General features: G+C 45.3%; 1 protein-coding gene across 2 annotated transcripts in view; it reads left to right on the top strand.

Moving 5' to 3' along the window:
• Nucleotides 1-13370: 13370 nt before the first annotated feature.
• The window catches only part of LOC128349761 (ALK tyrosine kinase receptor-like), a 134090-nt gene continuing 123636 nt past the window's right edge, over nt 13371-23824 (top strand). For both annotated transcript variants that reach the window (XR_008318981.1, XM_053306674.1), the window contains exon 1: nt 13371-13534. Coding sequence is in view for 1 of the 2 variants with exons in the window: in XM_053306674.1 (XP_053162649.1) it covers nt 13371-13534 (164 nt within the window). In the remaining variant the exon portion in view is untranslated. The remainder of the gene's footprint in view (nt 13535-23824) is intronic.

Genomic DNA, 23824 nt, shown 5'->3' with positions numbered 1-23824 from the left:
GCTTTCTGTTCCAGCCCATAGGCTTTCCAAGGAGTTGGTAGAATCCATGTAGCTTTATAGCATACATATACTGATGCTTAGAGAGCATCTTGTGTCTGGTAGGCTGCCCAGAGAAGTAATCTCAGCTCAGCAGATACGCTGGTGCTGCTGTAGTTATGCCTACTTGTGATTTATTTTAACGCTGGACTCTATCAATGGATAATGCTTTTAACTCCTTGTACAGCTTCCTATTTCGTGAGACAGCAAGGCTTTCAAAGCACTGATGAGTCAGTGTCAGCTTGGGATGATTCCTTACATTTGTAATGTACATCTCATTTATTTATTTTTTATATTTTTTTTATTTATTTGGCCTCTGGATAAACTACTGAAAATTCATTTCTGGGGAGAGACTTGGCAGGGAACTCCCCTCCCTACCAAAACAATAGCACCAAGACACCGGAGTCAGATCTTTTGAAACATGTCATGGAGTCTGCTTAGAGCCCCATCACACACAGAGTGCCATCTGCCACCTTTGACACTAAGCTGTAAATGACCGCCCGTCTCATTGGAGCATCATGACTTGGGGCATGCCTGCACTTACTAGCTTCAGCAGGTGTGTGAAGGGCCTTGGAATGTCCTATTGCAGGGCTTAAGAACCACAGAAATAAAAGCCAAAAATGTCCATTCCGGCAGCATTCCAGGTAATTCAGTCTAAGCCAGTTTGTTACTATCCATGGACTACCATACTCTCCGCCAATATGCTGAGCTCTCATGTCTGATGCCAGTCATTCCTTACATCCAAGCAGCTGACATGTGTTCAGACAGAAGCATCCGTTCCAGTTTACTAAATGCTTCACTTTCAGTCTAGTATTTTTGGTAGCAGGCTCAGAAAGACATGCCTAGGATCAGGGGCAGCCCTTTCAAGAGGTGAAGTGAAGCAGAGACCTCAGGTGGCAGGTTGATGGGGCACCAGCAGGGTGGCAAGATGCCCCCCTACTGTTGCCGTAACAACAGCTCTTCAGGACCAATCTCACCCTTGCAGACCTTGCAAAGCGTGCCTCTCCCCACACTCCTTGCTCAGCATGCAAAAGGCAGAAGGAGAGAAGAGGAGGCTGCTGGCAGCCTTCCCTCCTCCTTGCCCCAATGCACTTTCAAAGCTTATAAAGGTCAGTTTTGAACAAAAGCTGGCTCCCACCTTGTATGGGGCAAGGCAGAATTTTGTGTCTTGCCTCATGTGCCAATATACCTTTGGCTGTTCCTGCTTAGGATGTTATGTCAGGATTTGCAATTATGCCCTCTTTGTTTCTTGATGTCAGACTTGGCTGCTGTGCAATTGAGAGTGAGGCAAAAGTGGTCTGCAGTGCATCCAGCAAAAGCAGGTCTCTCTTGCTCAGACCAGTGAGAAAATCTGGCATGGAACTTTTTATAGGGACCAAACAGTGTCATCTGATGCACTTAGGAGGCTTCCTTAGTTGGTGTGGCTGACCTCCCTGAAGCTCCCTCCATTGGCCATAGCTGTGTGTTTGCATACAGGGTGGTTGCATACATGTTGAACCCTGACTGATATTTATCATGTCATCAGCTCAATACCAGCTCTTGGCTAAGGAGGGATCATAGAAGATTAAAGCAAAAGTTCAGTGAAAAGTAGGAGACTGTTTGCCAGCATCGTTGGCCATCAGTACTGTTAGCCAGCATAACTTGAGGGGCATGCAACCACCTATGTTGCACTGAGGCACTCTTTGCTTTCTAGCACAGTTAAAAGAAACAAAGAGGAGAGGCCTTAGGCCACCTCACACTTTCAGAAACTATGACTTTAAGAAACTTGATGTGAGTAGTCAGAGCGGCTTTGATCTAGACCAGGGGTTCTTAACCTGGAAATCCATAGGGTAGGTGCAAGTGGTCCATGGAAAATCTTTGCTGCACTTAACTTAATTTGTTTCCTGGTGAGTCAGAATAAAGTTCTTAAAAATAACTCTACTGCATACTTCCCTCCCCCCACTTTAATTTGTACTTGCATATATTATATGGAGTGGGGGGGAGGGATCCAAGGGTAACACTTGATAATCAGGTGCAAAAAGGTTAAGAGCTCCTAATCTAGATGACATATTTTACTATGAGTTGAATTAGGCTGAGCTATATCTGAACAGGCAGGGAGATGAGGTGCTTAACCCCTTCATCATCTGACCTAAAATACCCTCCAAAGGAGGTACACCTGGGGAGAAAACAGGTGCCAGGCTTTGTTTACACATGGGCGCATAAGGCTTTAGTTAGTCTGGGAGTCTTGTCACCAGTACTACTAAATCATAATTGTCATTACTTCTCTTAGTCTCTGATTCCAGAAGTGCATGTTGCAGAATCTGTTCCATCATCAGGTGTTGGGGACAAAGAACAGCACTTTTGGTCTGATCCAGGAAGGCTCGTCTTGAGAGGAAGAAAGAGGCAGCCGCCTAGACCAAAAGGTGCAGCCAGATGGGCTGGCAACTTGTATGACCCCACCTATGCTATTCACATCGCCATAAGGGGAGGCTGTGACCCCAGGAAAGGCTGCCAGTGTTTGCGAGGGGCTCAGGCAAAGTCCATTCACTCAGTTGGCATTTTCCCCAGCCTTTCCACCCACAGTGGTTATAGTACTGAAGCACATGCAGCATAAATGGGGTGGTATGGATGAGTGACCTCCTTCAAGCACCCACTCCCAAGCAGAATAAAGCCTAATTCCCAAACCCAGTGCCATCATTTATTCCCCATCTGGCCTCTCTTCCCAAATCCCTGCCTTTATTGCCATCCAGCAGGGGCGTAGCTATAATTGGGCGAACGGGTTCAAAGAACCCGGGCCGTGCCCAATCAGGAGCTGCCATTCGCGGCCCTGACATGCCCCCTGCATCTGACGTCAGACGCGGGGGCGGGAGTTTAGCTCCTGAGCAGGGGCCGCGTGGCCCCTTCGAGAGCTAAACAAAGGCTGGTGCTGCGAACGCAGTGCCAGCCTAACTAGCTCCTGAAGGGGCCACCCGGTCCCTTCAGGAGCTAAGACTGGTGCTGTGTTCGCAACGCAGCCCAGAAGCGGCTCTTCCCTGCAGGGAAGAGCCGCTCCTGGGCTGCGCTGCGAACGCAGCACCAGCCTGCATGGCCCCTTCAGCAGTTAAGCTGCTTCTCCCAAATGCAGCCTCAAGGCTCCGTTCGGGAGCCAGACCACGCCTCCCGCATCTGACGTCAGACACGGGGGCGTGGCTATCCCCTGCGTCTGACATCAGATGCAGGGGGCGGGGCTATTGGGGCCTGAGGAGACACAGAGATGGGTGCCTAGAGCTCCCATCTGATGGGAATATCCAGAGGCCAGGATATCTGGAGATTGGCTCAGGAAAATGAGTCCCAGCCTCTGTTGATCCATGCTGCTCCCAGCAGTGTGGATAGTGTGGGTGCACACACCATAGCAACTAACATTGACAACAATGAGTTAGATGGACCAATGATCTGACTGAGTATAAGCAGTGGTGTAGTGCTGCAGGGATGCAGTCCTTCTACTTTTTCCCTTCAGGGTTTCAGCAGGGATTCTGTTTGGCTAGTGAAATCCACAAGGGATTGTGAGGAACTCCAAAAAGATCTCTCCAAACTGGGGGAGTGGCTCAATGTAAGCAAAAGTGACTGTGGCACACTGTGGCAAAAAAAGCACACTGTGGCAAAGAACACCAACTTCAGATATACGCTCATGGGATCTGAGCTCTCGGTGACTGACCAGGAGAGAGATCTTGGGGTCGTGGTGGACAGCTCAATGAAATTGTTGTCTCAGTGCACGGCAGCTGTGAAAAAAGCTAATTCCATGCTAGGAATCATTACAAAGGGGACTGAAAGTAAAAATGCTAATATTATCATGCCCTTATACTAATCTATGGTGTGGCCACATCTGGAGTACTGTGTACAGCTTTGGTCACCGTATCTTAAGAAGGATATTGTAGAACTGGAAAAGGTGCAGAAGAGGGCAACCAAAATTATCAGGGGCCTGGAGTACCTTCCTTATGAGGCTAAGTTACAGCATCTGGGGCTCTTTACCTTGGAAAAGAGGAGACTAAGGGAAGACATGATCGAGGTGTGTAAAATTATGCATGGAGTGGAGAGGGTGGGCAGAGAGACATTTTTCTCCCTCTCTCACAATGATAGAAACCAGGGTCACCTCATGAAAATGAAGGGCGGGAAATTTAGGACCAACAAGAGGAAGTACTTTTTCATTGATTGATTGATTGACTGATCGATTACGTGCTGTCAAGTTGGTGTCTATTCGTAGCAACCACATAGATAGATTCTCTCCAAGATGGTATGTCTCCAACTTGGCCTTTAAGATCTCTCAGTGGTGCATTCATTGCTGTTTTAATCGAGTCCATCCACCTTGGTGCTGGTCGTCCTCTTCTTCTCTTTCCTTCCACTTTCCCCAGCATTATAGACTTCTCAAGGGAGCTGGGTCTTCGCATTATGTGTCCAAAGTATGATAGTTTGAGCCTGGTCATTTGTGCCTCGAGTGAGAATTCTGGATTGATTTGTTCTTTGATCCCTTTGTTTGTTTTCCTGGATATCCATGGTATCTTCAAAAGTCTTCTCCAACACCAAAGTTCAGAAGCGTCAATGCTTTTTCTATCTTGCTTCTGTCCAGCTTTCGCAACCATGGAGTGTCATGGGGAAAACCATTGTCTGATCGATTCTAATGTTTGTAGGTGTAGACACGTCACAGCATCTAAATATCCTTTCCAAGGCCTTCATTGCAACCCTATCAAGTGCTAGTCTGCGTCGTATTTCTTGACTGCTGGATCCTTTACTGTTGATGGTCAATCCTGAAAGGCAGAAACAATCCACCACTCCAATGTCTTCAATGTCAATTCTGAGGCTGGTTGCTGTACCCGTTGTCATTAGTTTAGTCTTCTTTACATTTAATTGTAGTTCCATTTTTTCACTGAGCACAGTGAAATGTAAATGTAAATAAGACTAAACTAATGACAATGGGTACAGCAACTTTTTCATACCGCACATAATTAATCTGTGGAATTCTTTGCCACAGGATGTGGTGATGGCCACCAGCTTGGATGGCTTTAAAAGAGGCTTAGACAGATTCATGGTGGACAGATCTCTCAGTGGCTACTAGTCTGGTGACTGTGGGCCACCTCCAGCCTCAGAGGCACGATGCTTCTCAATACCAGTTGCAGGGGAGCAACAGCAGGAGAGAGGGCATGCACATACCTCTTGCCTGAGGGCTTCCCAGAGGCATCTGGTGGACCACAGTGTGAAACAGATTGCTGCACTAGATGGGCCTTGTGCCTGATCCAGCAGGGCTGTTCTTAGGTTCTTATGGCTTGTGTTTGTACTGATTCTGTACTGGAATGTATAGTTCTACTTGCAAGCTCTTTATCATGTCCTGATGGTGGGTGATACCTGCATCAGGGGGTCACCACTTGAGGCCATTTTCTTGCCTTGCCTCATGGGAGAGCTGCTTCTGCAAGGAGGGTCCCACTGCCACAGTTTAACTCCTTCCCTACACATTCATTTAGGCCTTCTTTAACAACTGAAAGGGGCTATATAGCCCTTCAGCAAAGGCTTCTGATAAAACCTAGCAGCTTTGGAATAGCAGGGTGGAACCTGTTATCCATGATCTGGAAACCATGGCACTTTCCAGATTAGACAGTACAATGGTGTCACAACATATCTGCCAAGTGTGCTTCCGTACTTCCTGTGTTGTGACACCGCAGTCCCTATGCTACGCTGTCAACAGGGTGCCGTTCACAATTCGGATGCCTTGTTTCAGATTTTATTGCTGCGATTTAGTGCTATAACGTTGAATGTCCATTGCAAAAAAGTAGCTGTATTTTCCGTTGTAGATTCTGGGGATCATTTTCAATTCGATCCTGCCAAGCCGAAGCATTTTATGGCTGTTTTAACCTGTAATCTGGAAAGCGCTCATGAGAAAAAAAGTACACTGAAACAAAACCAAGTTCTCATATTATTCCACCAGTGCCAGACAATGCATTAATAACGTCACTCAGTAAGCTCTGCTGCTCTCAATATTCTCATGTTGTTTTTGGACTGCATAAATTTCTGCCTGAAAAATTTATATTTTTCATATGGTGCTGATTGTTAGCAGAGACTTAGCCATTTCCCCCCTACCTATGCATATCTGAAGATAATGCAGTGATATTGAGACTGGCCCAAATTGCAAAGGATTATATTTCATCCCTAACAATGAGAGCAGGCAAGTTCTAAAATGAGAAAACACCAGGAAATAGTTTTATATACAGGAATAAAGGGCCACAGAGGGACTTGAAAACACTAGCCTTAAGTGAAATCCTTGGGACCATTTATGAGGATAGTGCTTTAATTAATAAAAACCCAAATACCACTGTATCATAATTGGAAAGTCTATAATAACCTACAGAGAGGAAGGATAAAACCTTTTGAAAGGAATGTCGGGGGTATGTGTAATTGCTGGCAACACCCTCTCATTGCAGCCATCCTGCTCACATCTACCGCTGCCTGAATATAAAAGAGTTCATTACCAAAAAGCTGTCAATTTTAATTTGTATCTATTAGGCCATGTCTAGAGGGAGGGAGGGAGTCTTGCTGTTTGGGATCACAGAAGTATTACCACTCTTCTTTTTAGAGGGGCATGTGCACTTAAGAGAGAACTGAGTTGACAACTCTGCCAAATTAATAAGTGGTTTAGGTTAGATGCTAGAGATTTCACACCTGGCCTTCAGGTAAGACATGCAGCTCAGAAGAAAAATGCCAAACAGCTAAAATGTGTAGTAAAAAGCCAGAAGCAGGACTGGGATAACCAATAGAAGAGGCTCCTCAAGCACAGTTGCAGCAATGGAAATACGCATAATTGCTGTGTTTCAGGTCCCAGCAGTGGCTCACTTTAATAGCCCTCCCTGGCAGAGGCGTATCTAGGGAAAATAGCGCCTAGGGCAAACACTGAAATTGCACCCCCTGTCCAAGCATCTGACACCCATCTTTGAGATAACTTTACCATAATATCAGCTGAAAAATACAAGTCAGGCTCGTTAATCTTTTAATATTTCAAAAACTATTTTAGCAGTGGACTTAGCCAGATCAAAAAATGCTGGAAAACTACAAATTTCAGTATGCTGGGGCTCATGAAATACCCAAATACTATGTGGAGGTGTACTTGGAAAACTAAACAGAAGTGCCTGTCTAATTCTCTACTATGTATTGTAGCATCACCATTACATAAGTTTTAAAAATAAATGGAGAATTTGACTTTTCCCAGATACTCTGTAAATAATTAAAGGATATGCAGAGTAAACTGTGTCACTCCTTGGAATATATTCTAGTCTTTCAGAAAGACAGTTCAAATGAGAGAAAGAGAGCAAGAAACTCCCAGTGGGCCTTAATATTAAGGATTTCACACTGATTCAAAGACAAATTCACCATTAATAGCCATATTAGCAAGACATCACATTTAACTCACTTATCACAAGAAGCAAAGTAAGAGCAAATGAATACAATCCTAGCTTATAAGCATCAGCTCAGTATTCACAAGCCCTGATTCTCTGTACATAGTGCCAATCTGAATATGTGTACAGTGACTTATATTATATATTATTATTATTTTACCTGTAGCCCCTTTGGGGGGCTTCCTAAAGGCTGGGGGGTTTGCAAAGGTTCTTCCTCCCCCCACTGGCCTCTCGGGCCTCTCAGGGACCATTTGAGCATGAGCAGTGGCCATTTTAAAAAATCTTTTTTTAAAAAAATGGCCACTGAAAACAAAATGGCCACCGTGCATGCTCAAATAGCCTCTGCAAGGCCTGGCATGACCTAGGGCCTCACAGAGGCCATTTGAGCATGCACGGTGGCCATTTTGTTTTTGGCAGCCATTTTTTTAAAAAAAATTTACAAAATGGCGTCCCCCTTCAAGTGGTGCCCAGGGCACGTGCCCTGCCTGCCCTACCCCTAGATACGCCCCTGCTCCCTGGAGGAGGCCTTGAGGGAGCAAAATCAAGTGACAAAATGGTTGCTACACAAGTCTCAAGAATTATACATTAGGGGCTATTTGTCACATTATGGCCTGGCAAGCACACCTTTCCAATGCAAATGTTTGTAAAGATGTGCTTGTTGCAGTTTCACTTTTAGGTGTATACCCAGTGCTCAGAGTGGGATGGTTTTGTTTCCGTTTACACCAAGCAAAGCATAATAATTTTGTACCTGCTGTAAAGAAGTTAGAGATTCTGCTGAGAAGAAATGAGATGTCATTCCACCCTACTTAGGGTTGCCATATTCTGGCTCTCCAAATCTGGGTGTCTAATTTGCATATTATATAAATTGGTTTGCAAATAGTTTGCATGTGAAAATTAGCAGCTGCGTTTTTCAGTTGACTTGTATTTGCCCTGGCTATCTACCAGTAATAGTTGGGGAAGATATCTTTGCCTGACCATTTTCCTTGACATATTAACAGCAGCAATGGAAAAACAACAAAAATGCACAGCTTTCTAATTAAGGCTGCAATTCTGTACGCACTTCTTTGAGAGACAATCTGATTGAAACCAACAGTGCTTCCGTCTAAGTAGGCATACACAGAGGTGAACCTAGGTAATTTTGGAGCCTGGACCTAAATCCCTTTGGAGGCCCCCTTCCTCTGCAAATTAAGTATCATCATGCTCCGCCAGGTGACCACACCACCCAGGACAGACTAAAGAAGATTTGGGGGCCCCCCCAAGGGCTGTGAAGGCAGTAAGAGCAACTCTGGGCATGCACTGAATGTAAAGCCAAGAAAGTCCATACACATTATAACACATATCCTGGTGGGCATAAGACAATAAGAACAGCCTTGCTGGATCAGGCCCAGGGCCCATCTAGTCCAGCATCCTGTTTCACACAGTGGCCCACCAGATGCTGCAGGTAGTGAGAAAGCAAGCTATACTCTCAACTGCCTTATAGAGATCCCCTGCTGATAACAAACAAGGCAACATTCCTCAGGGGATTACTGTACTTGTGAAAGTGAAAGCCTCCCAGCTACCCTCCTGTGCTCTCCCCCCTTAATCCAAGTCTAGCGGTTGAGTAGAATAGTGACCAAACATTTTGCTCCATCTACAAGAGCTAGAGCTTAGCTTACAAAAGAAAAAAGAAAAAGCTGAAATCCAGGCGAATCCAGGTGGGCTAAGCAATCTGGGTGAGATGCTTAAAATCTGGGTGATACCTGGAATTCCGGGGGGCATGGCAACTCTAACCCTACTCCAAGCACTTGGTATGTCTAAAAGTTGGGTAGGGTGTAAGAATTGTCTCTAAGACAAATGGAATAACACAAACAAGCACTCAGACCGGAAGTTGAAGGAAGGTCAGGACTAAGCTGCCTGGACCATTCAAAGCCTATGGTAGAGACATTCATGTGCAAGAAAAAACTTTTTTGTTTTATTTTCATTTCAAGTTTTAAAAATTGTCATCATCTTTTCAATTTTAACTGATACATTTTAGTTCATTTTCATATTGTGGTTTTTAAAAAAGTAAATAAAAATAAAGTATATCTTTACTTTCAACAGTCATTCCGGGTTGTAGCTCCCCTACATGGCCACTTTCTTGCTTTTTGTAAGCATACCGCCCCACAATGACATTACATCACAGAGCATATAGACAAATAAATTCCTGCCGCAAGAAAGTGAAAAGACAAAGGAGTTTTTGCAAGTAGCTACTTTTGCATAGATTACAATTTTTTTCTCCTAAAACCCCACAAAAATGAATTTGGATAACAATGAATGGGGTGATTCTGAAAATGGAATGTTCCTTGGGTCCATTCATTTCTGGACACGTTTGTTTCAGAATGAAGGAACAGGATACAAATGAGGCTCATTCATATCCAGTTCTGTGGGTTCCAAAAATGAATGCACATGACTAATATATGGAAAGCTGCAAGGAGCAGTGTTGGTGGTGTGTTCCTATACCTTGGGGAGCAGAGGGATTGAGGATGGAATTCAAGTGAGAGGGACTAATGCTCTAGACATGAACGTGGCAAAAGAAAAGAGAGAAAACTCCTACTCTGACAGTCCCCCAGATATCTGTGACCTTCCCCTCATTTTGCCCCATAACCACTGTGAAGTACCAAATGGTGTATATTACAATGGTAGGTGATGCCAACCATATATCCTCTATAATAAAAGGCTTGGGTGTCCGCCCGTGTCTCTGCGCCTGTGTCTTTCTCGGCCGTTCTGGGCATGCGCGGAGCGCATGCCCAGAACGTCCGAGGAAGATACAGCCGCAGGCACCAGGCGGCCATGTTGGGTCCCGGTCCGGACCTCCAAGTGTTGGAAGCAGCGGCGAAGCAGCAGCAGAAGGCGGCGGCTGGGGCCAATGCCGGCCACAGCGGGGCGACAGGACCTGATGGCGGCGGCCACCGCCGCGACAGGACAACAGGGAAGCGATGGCGGTGGCGAGTGGGGCCCATGGCGGCCGCGGCAGGGCGACGGTTGGTGGTTGCGGAGCCGGCCCGGCAGTGGACGGGCAGCCCGCAGTGGGCCCCAATACCAGGGGCAGAAGGTGGGAATGGGAGGAGCGGTGGCTGTCTGGCAGTCGACCGCAACGATGGACAAGCGGCGGCAGCAGCCACGGCAGGCCGCGTGGCGTGGCGGGCCCGCTGCGGCCGGCATCGGACCCAGTCACTGCCTCCTGCTGCTTCTTCGCCGCCGCTTCCAAAATTAACTGTTTGCCGCCTGGGAGGAGGAGCGGCGGGCCGGTAAGAAGAAAATTTAAAAATGCAGGGGGGGAGGGCAGGGGGAGGGGCAAGAGGGAGTGGGGCAGGGGGGAGGGGGAGGGCAAGAGGGAGTGGGGCAGGGGGGAGGGGCAAAATGGAGTGGGGCAGGGGGAAGGGCAAGTGGGAGTGGGGCAGGGGAAAGGGGCAAGAGGAACTGGGACAGGAGGGTGAGAGAGAGGGGGGAGGGGGAGGGGGAGGGAGGGCAAGAGATTGGGGTGGGAGGGAGGGGAAGAGAGGCAAGAGTGTGGGGCCAGAGGAGGCGGTGGGCCCGGCCGGGTGGAGGAGAGGGGGAAAATGTAACCCAACTAGCGCCCGTTATTTTAACGGGCTTAAAAATAGTAGTGAACATATAAAGTGCCTTATATTGAGTAAAACCACTGGTCCATCTACCCCAGTGCTGTTTGCTGTAAATGGTGCAGTTCTCTAGGGCCTCAGACTTCCCCATCACCATCTACCTGGAGATGTGAGGGGGTGAGCCTATGACTTGGGTTAAGCAACAAGGTGGCCAGATTTTCAGATAACACCAAACTGTTTAGGGTTACTTATATACCAAAAACAGGTTCTTGTCTGGGTGGTGTAAAACACCAATCAACACACAACCAGAGGAAAAGCTTAAAAGTTTATTTCTGCAGAAAATAAGGCTATCAGGGTAACACCCGAATCGAGACCCCCATTCTTTGTTTCTTACAAGCATTTATACCTCAGCATCAACATATGCATTTTCTTCCTCTAACCGTCTTTGCCATTTGATACATGAAAAATAATGCGTAGATGGACAGCAGAGAAGATCCAGGCCCAGTTGACATTTATGACCTTGTTCCTGCCTTTTGTTTGTTCTTTGAGAATCTTAGCACCAACTTGTTATAATTGAATTACATCCGAGATGGCCCCTCGGCTCATCCCTTATCTTCAAGGCCGAAGGCCCTGTTCTTTGTCATTAGAACAAGGGGAGTGTGAAAGCTGTACACATTCAGGAAGGCAAAAGCTGGGGCCCTTACAGGTCTTGGAAAGTTCAAGCCTCTTGCTAACAGGAATATTTCTAACTAAACTAAAATGGAGTCTAGAAAACAAAATGGAGTCACTTTGGTTCATAGATCAGACGTATCATTATGAAATCCAAAAGAGATTGTGAAGAGCTCCAAAAGGATCACTCCAAACTGGGGGAGTGGGCAACAAAATGGCAGAGGTTCAGTGTTAGCAAGTGTAAAGTGATGCATAGTGATTGTGTCTGAGCTGTTGGTGACTGACCAGTAGAGAGGGATCTTGGGGTCATGGTAGACAACTTGTTGAAAGTGTCAACTCAGTGCATGGCAGCTGTGAAAAAGGCAAATTCCATACTAGGGATCATTAGGAAGGGGGTTGAAAAATGAAAATGCTAGTATCATAATGCCTTTATAAAAATCTATGGTACAGCCACATTTGGATTACTGCATGCAGTTCTTGTCCACATACCTCAAAAAGGGCATTATAGAACTGGAAAATGTGCAGAAGAGGGCAACCAAGATGAACAGGGGCCTAGAGCACCTTCCTTACGAGGTAAGGCTACAACACCTGGGGATTTTTAGTTTAGAAAAAAGCCAACCAAGGGGAGACATAAAATCATATAAAATCATGCACAATCTATAAAATCATGCATGGTGTGGAGAAAGTGGAGAGAAGGAAATCTTTCTCCCTCTCACATAACACTAGAACCAGAGCTCATCCCATGGCATTTAGGACCAACAAAGTGAAGTAATTTTTCACACAATGCATAATTAACCTATGGAATTCTCTGCCACAAGATGTGGTGACAGTCACGAGCCTGGATGGCTTTATGAAGGGCTTAGATAAATTTATGGAAAACAAGTCTATTGATGGCTACTAGTCTGAGGGCTGTAGGCCACCTCCTGTCTCAGAGGCAACATGCCTCTAAATACCAGTTGCAGAGGGCATGCTCAGCTTTTGCCTGTGGGCTTCCCAGAAGTGTCTTTCAACCCCCACCCCTAGATAGGCCTTGGGCTATTTTGGACTTCTGCCTGCAAAATACAAGCTCTACCACTAAACTGTGGTCCTTTCTCAAACATCTATAGGCTACAAATGTCTTCGTCTTCAACCCAAAGATCCTTATTATGCTGGTTGGTGGAAACTCAATTGTAGATAGGGTTGCCATATTCTGGCTTTCCAAATTGGGGTGCCTAATTTGCTTATTATGTAAATTGGCTTGAAAATAATTTTTGAGCAGAATAGTGACTGCACATTTTGCTCCATACCTCTGCTTCTACAGGGGCTAGTGCTTAGCTTAAAACAAAAAACAAAACAACAACCACCCCGAAAGCTGGAATCTGAGTGAGATGTTTAAAAATCCGGGTGAAACCCAAAATTGGGATGTGTGGGCGTGGCAACTAATTGTAGACCAGTTGTTTGAAGAAAGAATTAGTAAAGTCTTTTCTGGGGTATGGGAATCTTGGCAAGCCACATGTCTCCTTTGGATCACATGTTTCCTTCTCCCAATGTATAGCATTGCAGTGCATCCTTGCCCTGAAAAGAGAATGGTGACTAGGAGAATTTCAACCTAATTGAGAGAATGGATGAAGAAAGAGAAAATATTTTTGATGGTACCCTTTATTTGTGCTCTGTTTTAATTTCCTTTGTACAAATCCTTTTCTTGTAGCTTCGAATGTCATGGCTCGTCCACGGCATCTTGCTCGGAGATGTTTCCCTGGTCCTTGTTGAGAACAAGACTGGGAAGGAACAGAGCAGGAAGCTCTGGCACTTTGATCACAGAAAAGGATTGGGGGTCTGGCAGAAGATGGTCAGGCCTCTCACTGATGTATCAGACAGGTAGGAAATGTTATGCTTCATTTTCATTTTCACAACTCATTGGTATCTGGAATAGAGAAGAATTCTCAAGGAATGAAAATTGGCACAAAGGCAGATTCTCTACTTGAACTTGATGTCCGATTAATGTGTAATAAACTCAATAAGGTTCTTTCAGTAACTATTAGGGACCAGTATAATCGAACATAAGACAAGAGTCAGTCCTTTGGGATATGTTGAGTCCATGATGTTATAGGTCAAAAGTGGTTACTTGAATTTGATCTGGAGCATTATGGGCAGCCAGTTCAGACACTGAATGACTGATTTAATATGCTTCTGAGAATTCCCATCCCAAGCAGACAATCAATCGATCACATTCTGTATGTTGAAACAGAATTCAAGGGCAACCCCCACGTATGCTATTTGCCCTCAGAATAAAGTTTCAGTTGGCGGGGGGGAGCGCACACTAGGACCAATTAAATGATTTCAGTAACAAGTGGTTTCACTCTAAGTCTCTCTGCAAAACTGCAGATTATTTTTAGACATATCTGCACCCCCATCTCAGCTGTGGGATGGCGTTTATGGTGTTGATGGTGGTGGTAATCATCTTCTCCAAACTCTGATAGGTGTATTATTCAAAATAGGTGCATTATTCAAGCATGCAGATCAATGCAGCTATCAGAAACCATCTCCTAACAATTAGCTCCTATTAACAGGACATCAACTGACCATTCTGGACTATTAACCAGCAATTTGCTTAACAAAGAAATGGTGGCTAGCAGCATAACAGTTTCTCTCCTACATTCTTGGATCATACCCTCTGGCACTGATCTGGAAATATGGGAAGCCACTTTCTAGATAAGCCTATAGAGAAAAAAAATACATTTACTGATCCCTTTGTGAGGATCCAAGCTTTAGCTCTTTCTGCAATTCAATCCCTAGGAATAATGGATTTCATTATAAGGGTTACCTCGTCTCCTGGGATATTATGCAGAAAGTGTCTTTTATCTTGCGACTCCTGAAAGAGCACAAAAGCTGCTAATACAAAAGGGACAGCAACACTGGATGCATAATTAATACAGAAGATAAAAATATCAACATTTTTCTTATTTTGCCATTCCTCTCTCCCTGTGTGTGCCCTCTATAGGAAAACCTAGTTGCTCCATTCCGTTTAGCTATCTTCCATTTATCCATGTTCTCCTTTGAAGACAGCTTTAGTATTTTGCTAACAGTGTTTAGGAGCAATAATTTATTTATGTGTTGCCAAGGTAACATTTCCCTCTTGAACTACATCCATACGTACACTTGTAGTATTTGTTTCTGGGGTCGTAACATTAACATTCTGTCCTGGATTCCTTCTAACTATTTGTATCACCAAATGCACATCCACGGATCTTTGAGAGTAATAATCACATGGATGCATTTCTCAGATGGGCACTCTCGTCTTCTTGCTGTAATGAGTACTGTGTGTGAGAGATCTTGGGTGAACGTAAGTAGGAGTAAAATCATCTGTTGGGGAGGCGGTTTCAACGTTGGTCATTTGAAGCATTTCTGGGGTTGTGAAAGTAACCAATGCAATCAATTTATCAGGAGTGGTAAAAGTAAAATATTCAACTATATACATACGCAGAAAGTATGACATTGTATTCTCATAGCTGTATTCTAGGGAATTTAACTTTAAATTTAAAGAACCAGTTTGGATGACACCACCACCACCATACACACACAATAAAGAGATATGCCTGCGGTGTCATGAAAGATGCCACGATGAATGCACGCTTGGTGCTTCCTCATTTTAACCGCATGGACCAGGAGGTTATCGTCAGAACCAGCCCAGAGGGTTGTGTGTGTGTGTGTGTGTGTGTGTGTGTGTGTGTGTTCGAGAGAGAGGGGTGATCACAACCAGTCCAGTATTATAGTCAAACTAGATGTGATACCATCATCTAGTTCGTTTTTTTCCTTTTAAAATAGTAGCTGCAAGGGATCAGGATCACAGTACAGGAACAGAGGGGTTTTAGCCCTTTAATTATGTGCTGTTTTCCTGCCGTCCCCAACCTAAATGGCTAATTACCCTCCAAAATTGTCATCCCATGCACTTCTCCTTTGGAGGGCAAATAGGTACTGTAGGCTACGGTCTGTAGCAAATTAGGAAATAACAGTTTCATAAAAATCTGATGAAGGATCATCAACTGCCTTGAGGAGCTGCCTTGTTTTCAATAGGCAATTCTTGTATATTTGTATACAAATAAGTATTTCATAAGTATAATAAGCCTCCAGTACTCTCATCCAAAGCAAATGAAACCCTTCAGCATTGCCCTGAAACTCACCACCCAGGGAAGTGGGGAGTGTGTATCTGGAACCAGGGAACTGTAAACCTCCCACTCTAGTTTAAATCACAGATACAAGTGTGATCTAATACATGCAATATAGGCATGTCAGGTTTATATCATTTTACTTGTTTAAAATCAGCAGGTTTGCAGTATTTTAATCACACATTGCCCTTTTACAAGTGTCAGGTTTCAGATTAATTATTTTTAAGCCTGAATTATATGTGGCTACACAGTCACATTTGAGAACTTGCTCTGAAACAAAGTCAACAATTTGCCCATGCTAAAGTTGATCATATTACACTTTAATTTGGGTGATCCAGTTTAGAAAAGCTCAAATATTAGGTCTTTTAGGGTTTGGACTGAAAATATCAACAAGGCAGGGGTGCGCCTAGGTAATTTTGGCACCCAGACCGCCACGAGCATCCCCCACCCATGAGGCCTCCGAAACCTACTTTTGGGGGCTTTCTACCATGCCAAACCTCCATTTTTAAAATTTCCTCCGTTTATTTTATTTTGACGTCACAGGCTTGCGCCGATCTCTCTCGACTGCGCAGGCCCGCCTGGCTGTTAACAAGAGCCGCTGGGCCAAACGGATGCTGTAGATTCAGGTTTTGCTCCAAGCAAATCTGCACTGAAACTGTCCTTCCATGCACTGCTTCACCTGTTATAAAAAATATACCAGATGAAGCAGTGCATGGAAGGACAGTTTCAGTGCAGATTTGCTTGGAGCAAAACCTGAATCTACAGCATTAATACCAACAGCCTTCTTGTAAGAAGAAAGAAGGGAATGTGCAGAATTCCTTTCTTTTAATGGGTTTGTTTGCCACATCAGTGCCAGGGGCCCAGTTGGAATTAATTCCATCACAGGCAGACACATCACTAATACTCAGTTACTTCTGTTCCTCGTGAGCATTAGTGCAGCAGCAGCTTTTCATCTGACCCCACATTTTGCTCAGAAGTGAGGAGAAATAAATGTCATTGTTTAATGCTTTCCATTAATAGCCTAGCGTAGCATGAAACTAGTAGGAGCTGGGGCATATCGCCACTCATTACCCTTAAGGCAAATGGAATTCAAATGGAATCATTTCCTTTGGATGGAATTAAATAAAGTCTATAAAAGTGAGACATGGTTCTGAACCACAAAATCCCCATATGGCCAGTCTGTTGCAAACTCCTGCATTATTTTTATCACAGGAGTTTCTAAGATAATTGCAATGGTGTAGTTGCAAGGTTCGATATATATGATTTCTGGGTGTTTGGGCTTTGTTGTATTAGAAAGGTAATTCTGCTTGGTCTTTGGGGGTAGAGGAGAAAGAGGAGGAGCAGGAAGATGAAATAACAATGTGCAACAATTCTCAAGTGCTGGAAACTTTGTTCATTCTTGGATCTGGGGTTTTGACTGCAGTGATTAGCCTTGGAAATCTCTCTGAAGCTGAGACAAGCAATGGAAAGTTGAAGATGAGAAACAGGTTGAAAAGAAATCTTCCTGAGAATATAGATAGTTCCACATTTGCGAGGGAAGGTGAGATTGTCAGAGACAAGTAGGGGAGATGGAAGAAGACAGAGAAGCTATTCTCACGAGCGAGCAAAACAAGGCTAAGGGAGCCCTTAACCCCTTAAACAAGGTTAATGGAGCAATCACACTATTAACCTCATTTTATGGATTGTGTGTCTGCAGGCAGCCATGACGGACATAATTGGGTGGGGAGCGGGGGATCCCGGAATGTACCACTCATGCGGTACGTTACTGGGGCTTTGGGGGACAGGCATCCGACCCCCGGAGCTGCCAGGTGAGCCGCAGTGAGGCTCAAGCAGCCCGCAGGAGAGCCGCTGCTCGTCTGGGTGGACAATCTGCCCGCCCAGCACAGGGTAAGGGATCATCTGTGGGGAGGGGCTGGCAAACCCACTCTCCCTGCAGACCTCAAGGAAACTTTTCTCACTGTTTGTGAGAAGAGCTTCAGAGACCTATTTGAAACTTTTCTACTGTATCCTATAACTTTAAAAAAATTCAAGGTAACTTTCAAATATACTTTCAAAAAACTGGAAAAAATCAACACTTCAATCATCACTAAAAATTCAAATCCATAAAATATAAAACAGTAAAACAGAAACAATGAAAATTAATCCTAAACAGCTTTAGGAAAACAACAACTAACTAATCATTAAAAGTAAATAAAAAGGATTTGGCTTGACACCTAAAGTTCATCAGACTAAGAGCCAAGCAAATATATCTGTTAGGCTGCACCACCAAGAAAGCCCTGTCCCTGGACACCATGTGCCTCACCTAATTTCCAGCTCTGCAGCTTCAAAACCATTTTAAAAACAGAAACACTTGGGCTCTTCCTGAGGCAAGTCAGGGATCACGTAAGCACCTAATTACATCACATCATCATGTAACCAGTTGAATTAGGCTAAATGATAAAGTAACAAAGCCAAATCATTATGAGGATAATGCTTCCTGCCCTCACTCTGAATGGACAATCCCTGTTATCTTGTTGCACTGCCCTCTTCCAATTCTATAGCCAAAGTGTGTGTGTTTGGAGGGGAGTACATATTTCAAAATAAGCATGACATTTTTTGTGAACTGCATGCACATGCATGAACTTCACACACACATCATTTTGACTCAAACCAAATTGCATTCTCTTTGGATCTTAAAGGCCTGCTGTGTTTTATTTCTGAATAAAAAGCCTACATCTGTATCAGAACTTAACTTCGACATCACTATTTTCACTCCAGCATGGTATGCAGGTGTCATTTCTCATTTGTGTGTGCATTTCTGCTTAAGTAGCAAACAGAAAATTCAAGCCAGCTAGAGACAGAGTTGGAGCTCATAAACTTTGCTGTACAAGAGGAGGCACTTCAGGCTGGTGCCAGGTTGAGAATAATCACACAAGATAGCAATAGAACTTGTCATTCAGGGAAATGCCATTTAAAAGTTGGAAAACGCTGTGTGCATGCTCTCTGTTTATCTCCGTAGGTCTCTGGCTCACTCTTGATTATCTCACTCTGAGTGCATGTGAGTGACTCTCATGTTTTCCTTGTGATAACCATCCTAGACTTTAATGGATTTTTGATTGTAATGATTATGAATCCATTCTTGAACTGTGGCTTGAGGAGAGCTGCATGAGCCCGACTGATGTACCTGCAAGCCAGCATTAAATTGCTCAGTTGATATCCTAAGCTTGGGGCCTAAAGTGTTATTATTAAAGGAAAGGTGCTGAAAGGGAGTAAATACAAAACAACAATGCATCTCTATACCCTGGAGAAAAGTTCCTCGCCTGCCCACAGCTAAGAACAAATAAACTACTAGGTATAAACTGAAAGTAACAATTCCAAATAAAATTCATGCATGCACTTAGTTTTGTCCACTGTCCCTTGCCAGATCTAAAAACCCCTTGTGAACACAGGGACTTGTAGTGCTGGTTCCACTGAGCCCCAGGGTGCCTCAGACTTGCTTTCCCTCAAACTACAGCCTCCATGCCACATGTCAAACTGCTTCAAAACTGCTAGAGAAGTTTCAAAAGCGTTCATGCACTTAAAAAATCTGGAGCCACAAAAATCTGGAGCCACAGAAAAATAGATCTTGATTCAGACCCACAGCCTTTTGATAAGCATTTTATGCTTTCCAAAGGAATCCAGTGCTCTCTTCCAGGTTTTGAAAGCATTAATTATCAATGTATTCACCAATGTTGGGCAGTGCAGAGGACCAGGACGCTAAATAATTGATCCAGGATATGTGCCCAGGTGACCAATTGCCCCAGCAGAAATAATCCCATTCAACTCAATTGGGCTTAATTTCCAGTAAGCGTGGTTAGGAGTATTGCACTACACAGTAATGTATACAGCCAAAACGGGGTCTGCGAGGAGAGTGGATTTGACCCGCTATCTCCATAGACCATCAGGGAGCACTCCCTGGGCAGCCGGATTAGCCTCTCAGACGATTACAGGTTCCGTCATGGAGCCGGTTGGGGTGGCAGGGTTCAGGGGCCTCCCAGCCCCCGGACGTTCTATAAGCTGTGGTGCCTTGTGGGAAGCCCCCCGACACTGGGAGGAATGTTTTAGCCTCCCAGTTGAGAGGCTGCTCACGAATAGCTGTGGTGCGGAGCCACATTGCGGTGACACACGAACTTTTAACCTAGTTTTAGGGCATTCTTGCACCCGAAACCCAGGTTAAGCAGCGGGCTCCACATGGCTCCCTTCGCTGCACACGAGCAGCAGGGAACCAGGCTGCTCAGTTCCTGCTGCTTGAGAGAATAGCCTCATTATCTTCCCTTATATTGTAGAGTCTATTTCACCCCAAGTCCAGGGATACAGAAGACCTGCAGGCGCTGAGTCTTGTGAGGAAGAGAGAAGAAAGGACTATGAGACTCACATAATGTAGATTAAAAATAACGCCGTTGTGTTTCAAGCTACAAACATGGTTTCAGAAAGTTTACTCAGTGTGCATTGTAGATATGTTTGGGGATGCCCACTGCGAAATGGTCACATGTTGGAATAAATAAATGGTGTAGTCACTTCAGAAGTTGCAACATGCACCTGTCGGACACTCTTGATGAGTTAACATGTGAAACCGCACTAAAATCAGCCACTCATGGGTTTGTTGCAGTCTGAATTGTAATGGAGATGTTACATAGCATGGGAGAGAGAAAAAGAACCCTGTGACATTCCATAACACAGATACCATAGATTAGAGCAGTCGTCCCCCAGAAGCCCTTTCTGGAATCTTCTCCACCACACAGGGACAAGATCACTGCAGTGCAGTGGCTCCAGTGCCCAACCCAGACAGATAAACCAGAAGAATACTGTGGTTGATGCTATTAAAAGCTTATGAGTGGCCTGGGAGGATCAACACGGTGACATCCTTCCAGCCCAACTCTCAGCAGGGCCACCAAGGCTGTTTCTGTCCCTAAGCCAGGCCAAATCCCAAAATGAAATGAGACCATTGCATCCTTTCCAATTAGTGCAGACTCAAATCATGGTCCTCCTGGATGCATTATCCCATGCCGGCCACAGCTCTTTCCCCTGTATCAGCTTTCTGACACAGGTAAGAGATGTGGAGGCGGGTCTCACGATCCGTGAGACCCGCTTTTGTAAAAACTGCGGGGAGAGCAGGCTAAGCCCGCTCTCCCCGCAGATGAACGGGCAGGGAGCCCTGGGCGGCTGGATTGGCCGCCCACACGATGGCCGGCTCCATGATGGAGCTGGTGGGGGGTGGGGGAGCGGGGGCCACACGGCCCCCGTAAATCCCAGTATGCCCTGCGTGAGCGCGCAGGGCATATTGGGGAGACCCCCGGAGCCGGGAGGCAGATTTTCGCCTCCCAGCTGGGGATCTACTCATGAGTAGGTGTGGCGCAAAGCTGTGCTGCGGCTACTCATGAGCCTGAAAAAGCAGGTTTGCTGGAGCGCTCGCTCCACAAACCTGCTTTTTAGCAGGGGTTCTCGAGCGGGTTACCCGCTCAAGAACCACCGGGCTCGGCTGTGAGACCGGTGGTTCTTACGACCAACAAAAATTGGCTAGGCTCTCCTAGCCCGATTTTTGTTGATCGTGAGAATCGCTCCGTGGTCAGTGAGGGATAGCTCACTCAGCAGCCTGTCCCAGGGCTACCAGTAACCTTGCTGCACCCCGATCTACATTGTAAGATTATAACCTTTCAAGCAGGGGCCAGACCTCTCATCCTTTATAAAGTGCGATGTGGTACTAATTTAGGAGAGCTGTTCTCATAAGCACAATCCCCTAGTTCTCCTCACACCCTACTGTAACTAAGCCCACATGTACATGTAATTGATGACATTTTTTACCCTTTCACCCTTGCCTCCACTTTCCTTCCCTTCCTCTGTTGTCTCCCTTATGTTGAGCTCTACCTGTACATAAGGGAGACAACAGAGCACATAGGGATAATGGAGCAGGGGGACAAATGTCCCTGGGTCGTGGGGGGTCCAGTGGCTACCAAGGCACCACATCCCCCAGGGTAGGGATATTCCATTGCCTGAATACGGGACGTCTGTGTGTGGCGGGGGGGGGGTTGTCTTGGGGGCAGGGTCATCTGTGGGTGGAGTCATCCTAGAAGCCTGAGTAGCAATCCATTTGTAAAAACAACAACAAAAGAAGCCCTATGATTTCACAAAGCTTCTTGTTCTGTTCACACAGACCATCCCACATAGACCTAGAGCAAGTGTCAGGTGAGAAATTAAGAGAATCCCCCAGGTTTACTCACACACATACACACACACTACATCCTCGCACCTTCCCCACTGAAAACCTCACTGAAAGACTTTTTTATCTGCCAGAAGTGGTGGGTCGGTTAGCAGGAGTCTGTCGGTCTATTTACCTTTGACAAATAAACAATTAGCAACTGGCAAAATGTAAATAAAACCAGGCAATTGCTCCTGCAAGTTTGCACAGCAACTGGAGTTTCTTTTGTGAACTTTGTTGTTGTTTCTTTTACATTATAATCTAGACCTCACCCAGACTTCAAAGGTCTCAATGCAAATGCATTGAGGGATGAGGGAGAGCCCCAGGCTCTGTCAATAATATGGGGAAAACAGCATCCCATTCAGGACAAGAGATTTTTGCCTCAGATACGAGATTTCCGGTATAATATGGGACTGTTGAGAAGGCAACGGGGCGTGGCTGCGAAGGTGCCCCTTCTCCCCCAGGGCACCCTCTCTCCCCCATATCCCTTCCCCTGCTGGGCTCCTCCCCATTCCACCATCAAGGCTAGATGCATTATCCCCGCTGGCCACGTACCCTTCCCATGTATCCGCTCGCTGAAATAGGGAAGGGATGTGGCCAATGAGGGGTAACACACTCAGCAGCCTGTCCCGTAGCAAGTAACCTTGCTATGCCCCTGATCTACATTATAAGATTACTAGCCAACCTGCACAGAGCATCTGTGCGCTCTTTGGGGCTGGCTGCTCTCCCCTCCCTCCTGCCCCACTCTCTTTCCCTCCCTCCCTCCTCTCTCTTGTCCTCCCTCCTCCTCCCCCAACTCCATGGTGGCCTGCCACTTGCCTCCTGGGTGCGCCTCAGCCAATCAGGTGCCTCTGCCGCCCAGCCAATCAGCTGGGCGCCGGGACGCACATTCTAAGGCACACCCAGGAGAATTAATAATATAGATAACCTTTTGAGCAGGGACCAGCCCTCTCATCCCTTATAAAGTGTGATGTACAAGAATGGCATATGTTACATTTACCTTTTTTCCCCTCAGTACTTACAGTGGTGGGGAGTAGTATCTTTGGTTTGTGCTGATGCCTGCATGATTGAAAGCACTGTGAGTTTAAATTGTTTTTAATTTGTCTATTTTATGAGTATTTCAATTTATTATTGAAATACCCAGAACCCCTTGGTGTGTTAAATTTTTAATACAATGCACATTTTGAAATCCAGATTTATGTTAATCTTTAAATCCAGTAGTTTGGATTCAGAACCATGACCACAGTTCAAGCTCTGCAAGATTTTGTTCTGCTTTTAGGCATACAACTATTGATCTAAAGCAACCTAAGAATCAAGGAAGTTAAAAAATCTGTAATAAAGCTCATGCATGGAGACCACTTTAAACACCAGGTGGAACAGAAAGCACCCCTGATAAGACTCCCCGATCCTTGGGAGAAATTGTGATTTGATGCTGAACAAGCAGCATGGAACCACTAACTGGTTCTCTTTATTCTTTACTCTCAAGTATTTAAACTGCTGCCAGTGCCAGATCTCATCCAAGGCCAATTTCAAGCTTAAATATTAAGCTTTCCCCAGTTCCACAGTTGTTTAGAAGGTAGTTCAAAAGGAGAGACTGAAAAATTCTCTTTTTACGCCAGGTAAGATGTTTCCTGTCTGCTTCGAAAGAAAAGCAGACCCCAACATTACACAACTGATCGCAGAATGCGATGCTAATTCTGGGCAGGGCTGGACTGGGGGCCCTGGGAGGGCACCAGGTTTTGAGCAGAATGGGTACTGAAGGGTGGGAGTATTCACTGCTGCCGATTG

Source organism: Hemicordylus capensis, chromosome 1 (assembly GCF_027244095.1).
Source record: "Hemicordylus capensis ecotype Gifberg chromosome 1, rHemCap1.1.pri, whole genome shotgun sequence".
NCBI classification, from domain to species: Eukaryota; Metazoa; Chordata; class Lepidosauria; order Squamata; family Cordylidae; genus Hemicordylus; species Hemicordylus capensis.
The sequence above is the reverse complement of the archived record's forward strand: the minus strand, read 5'-3'. Positions and strand labels throughout refer to the sequence as shown.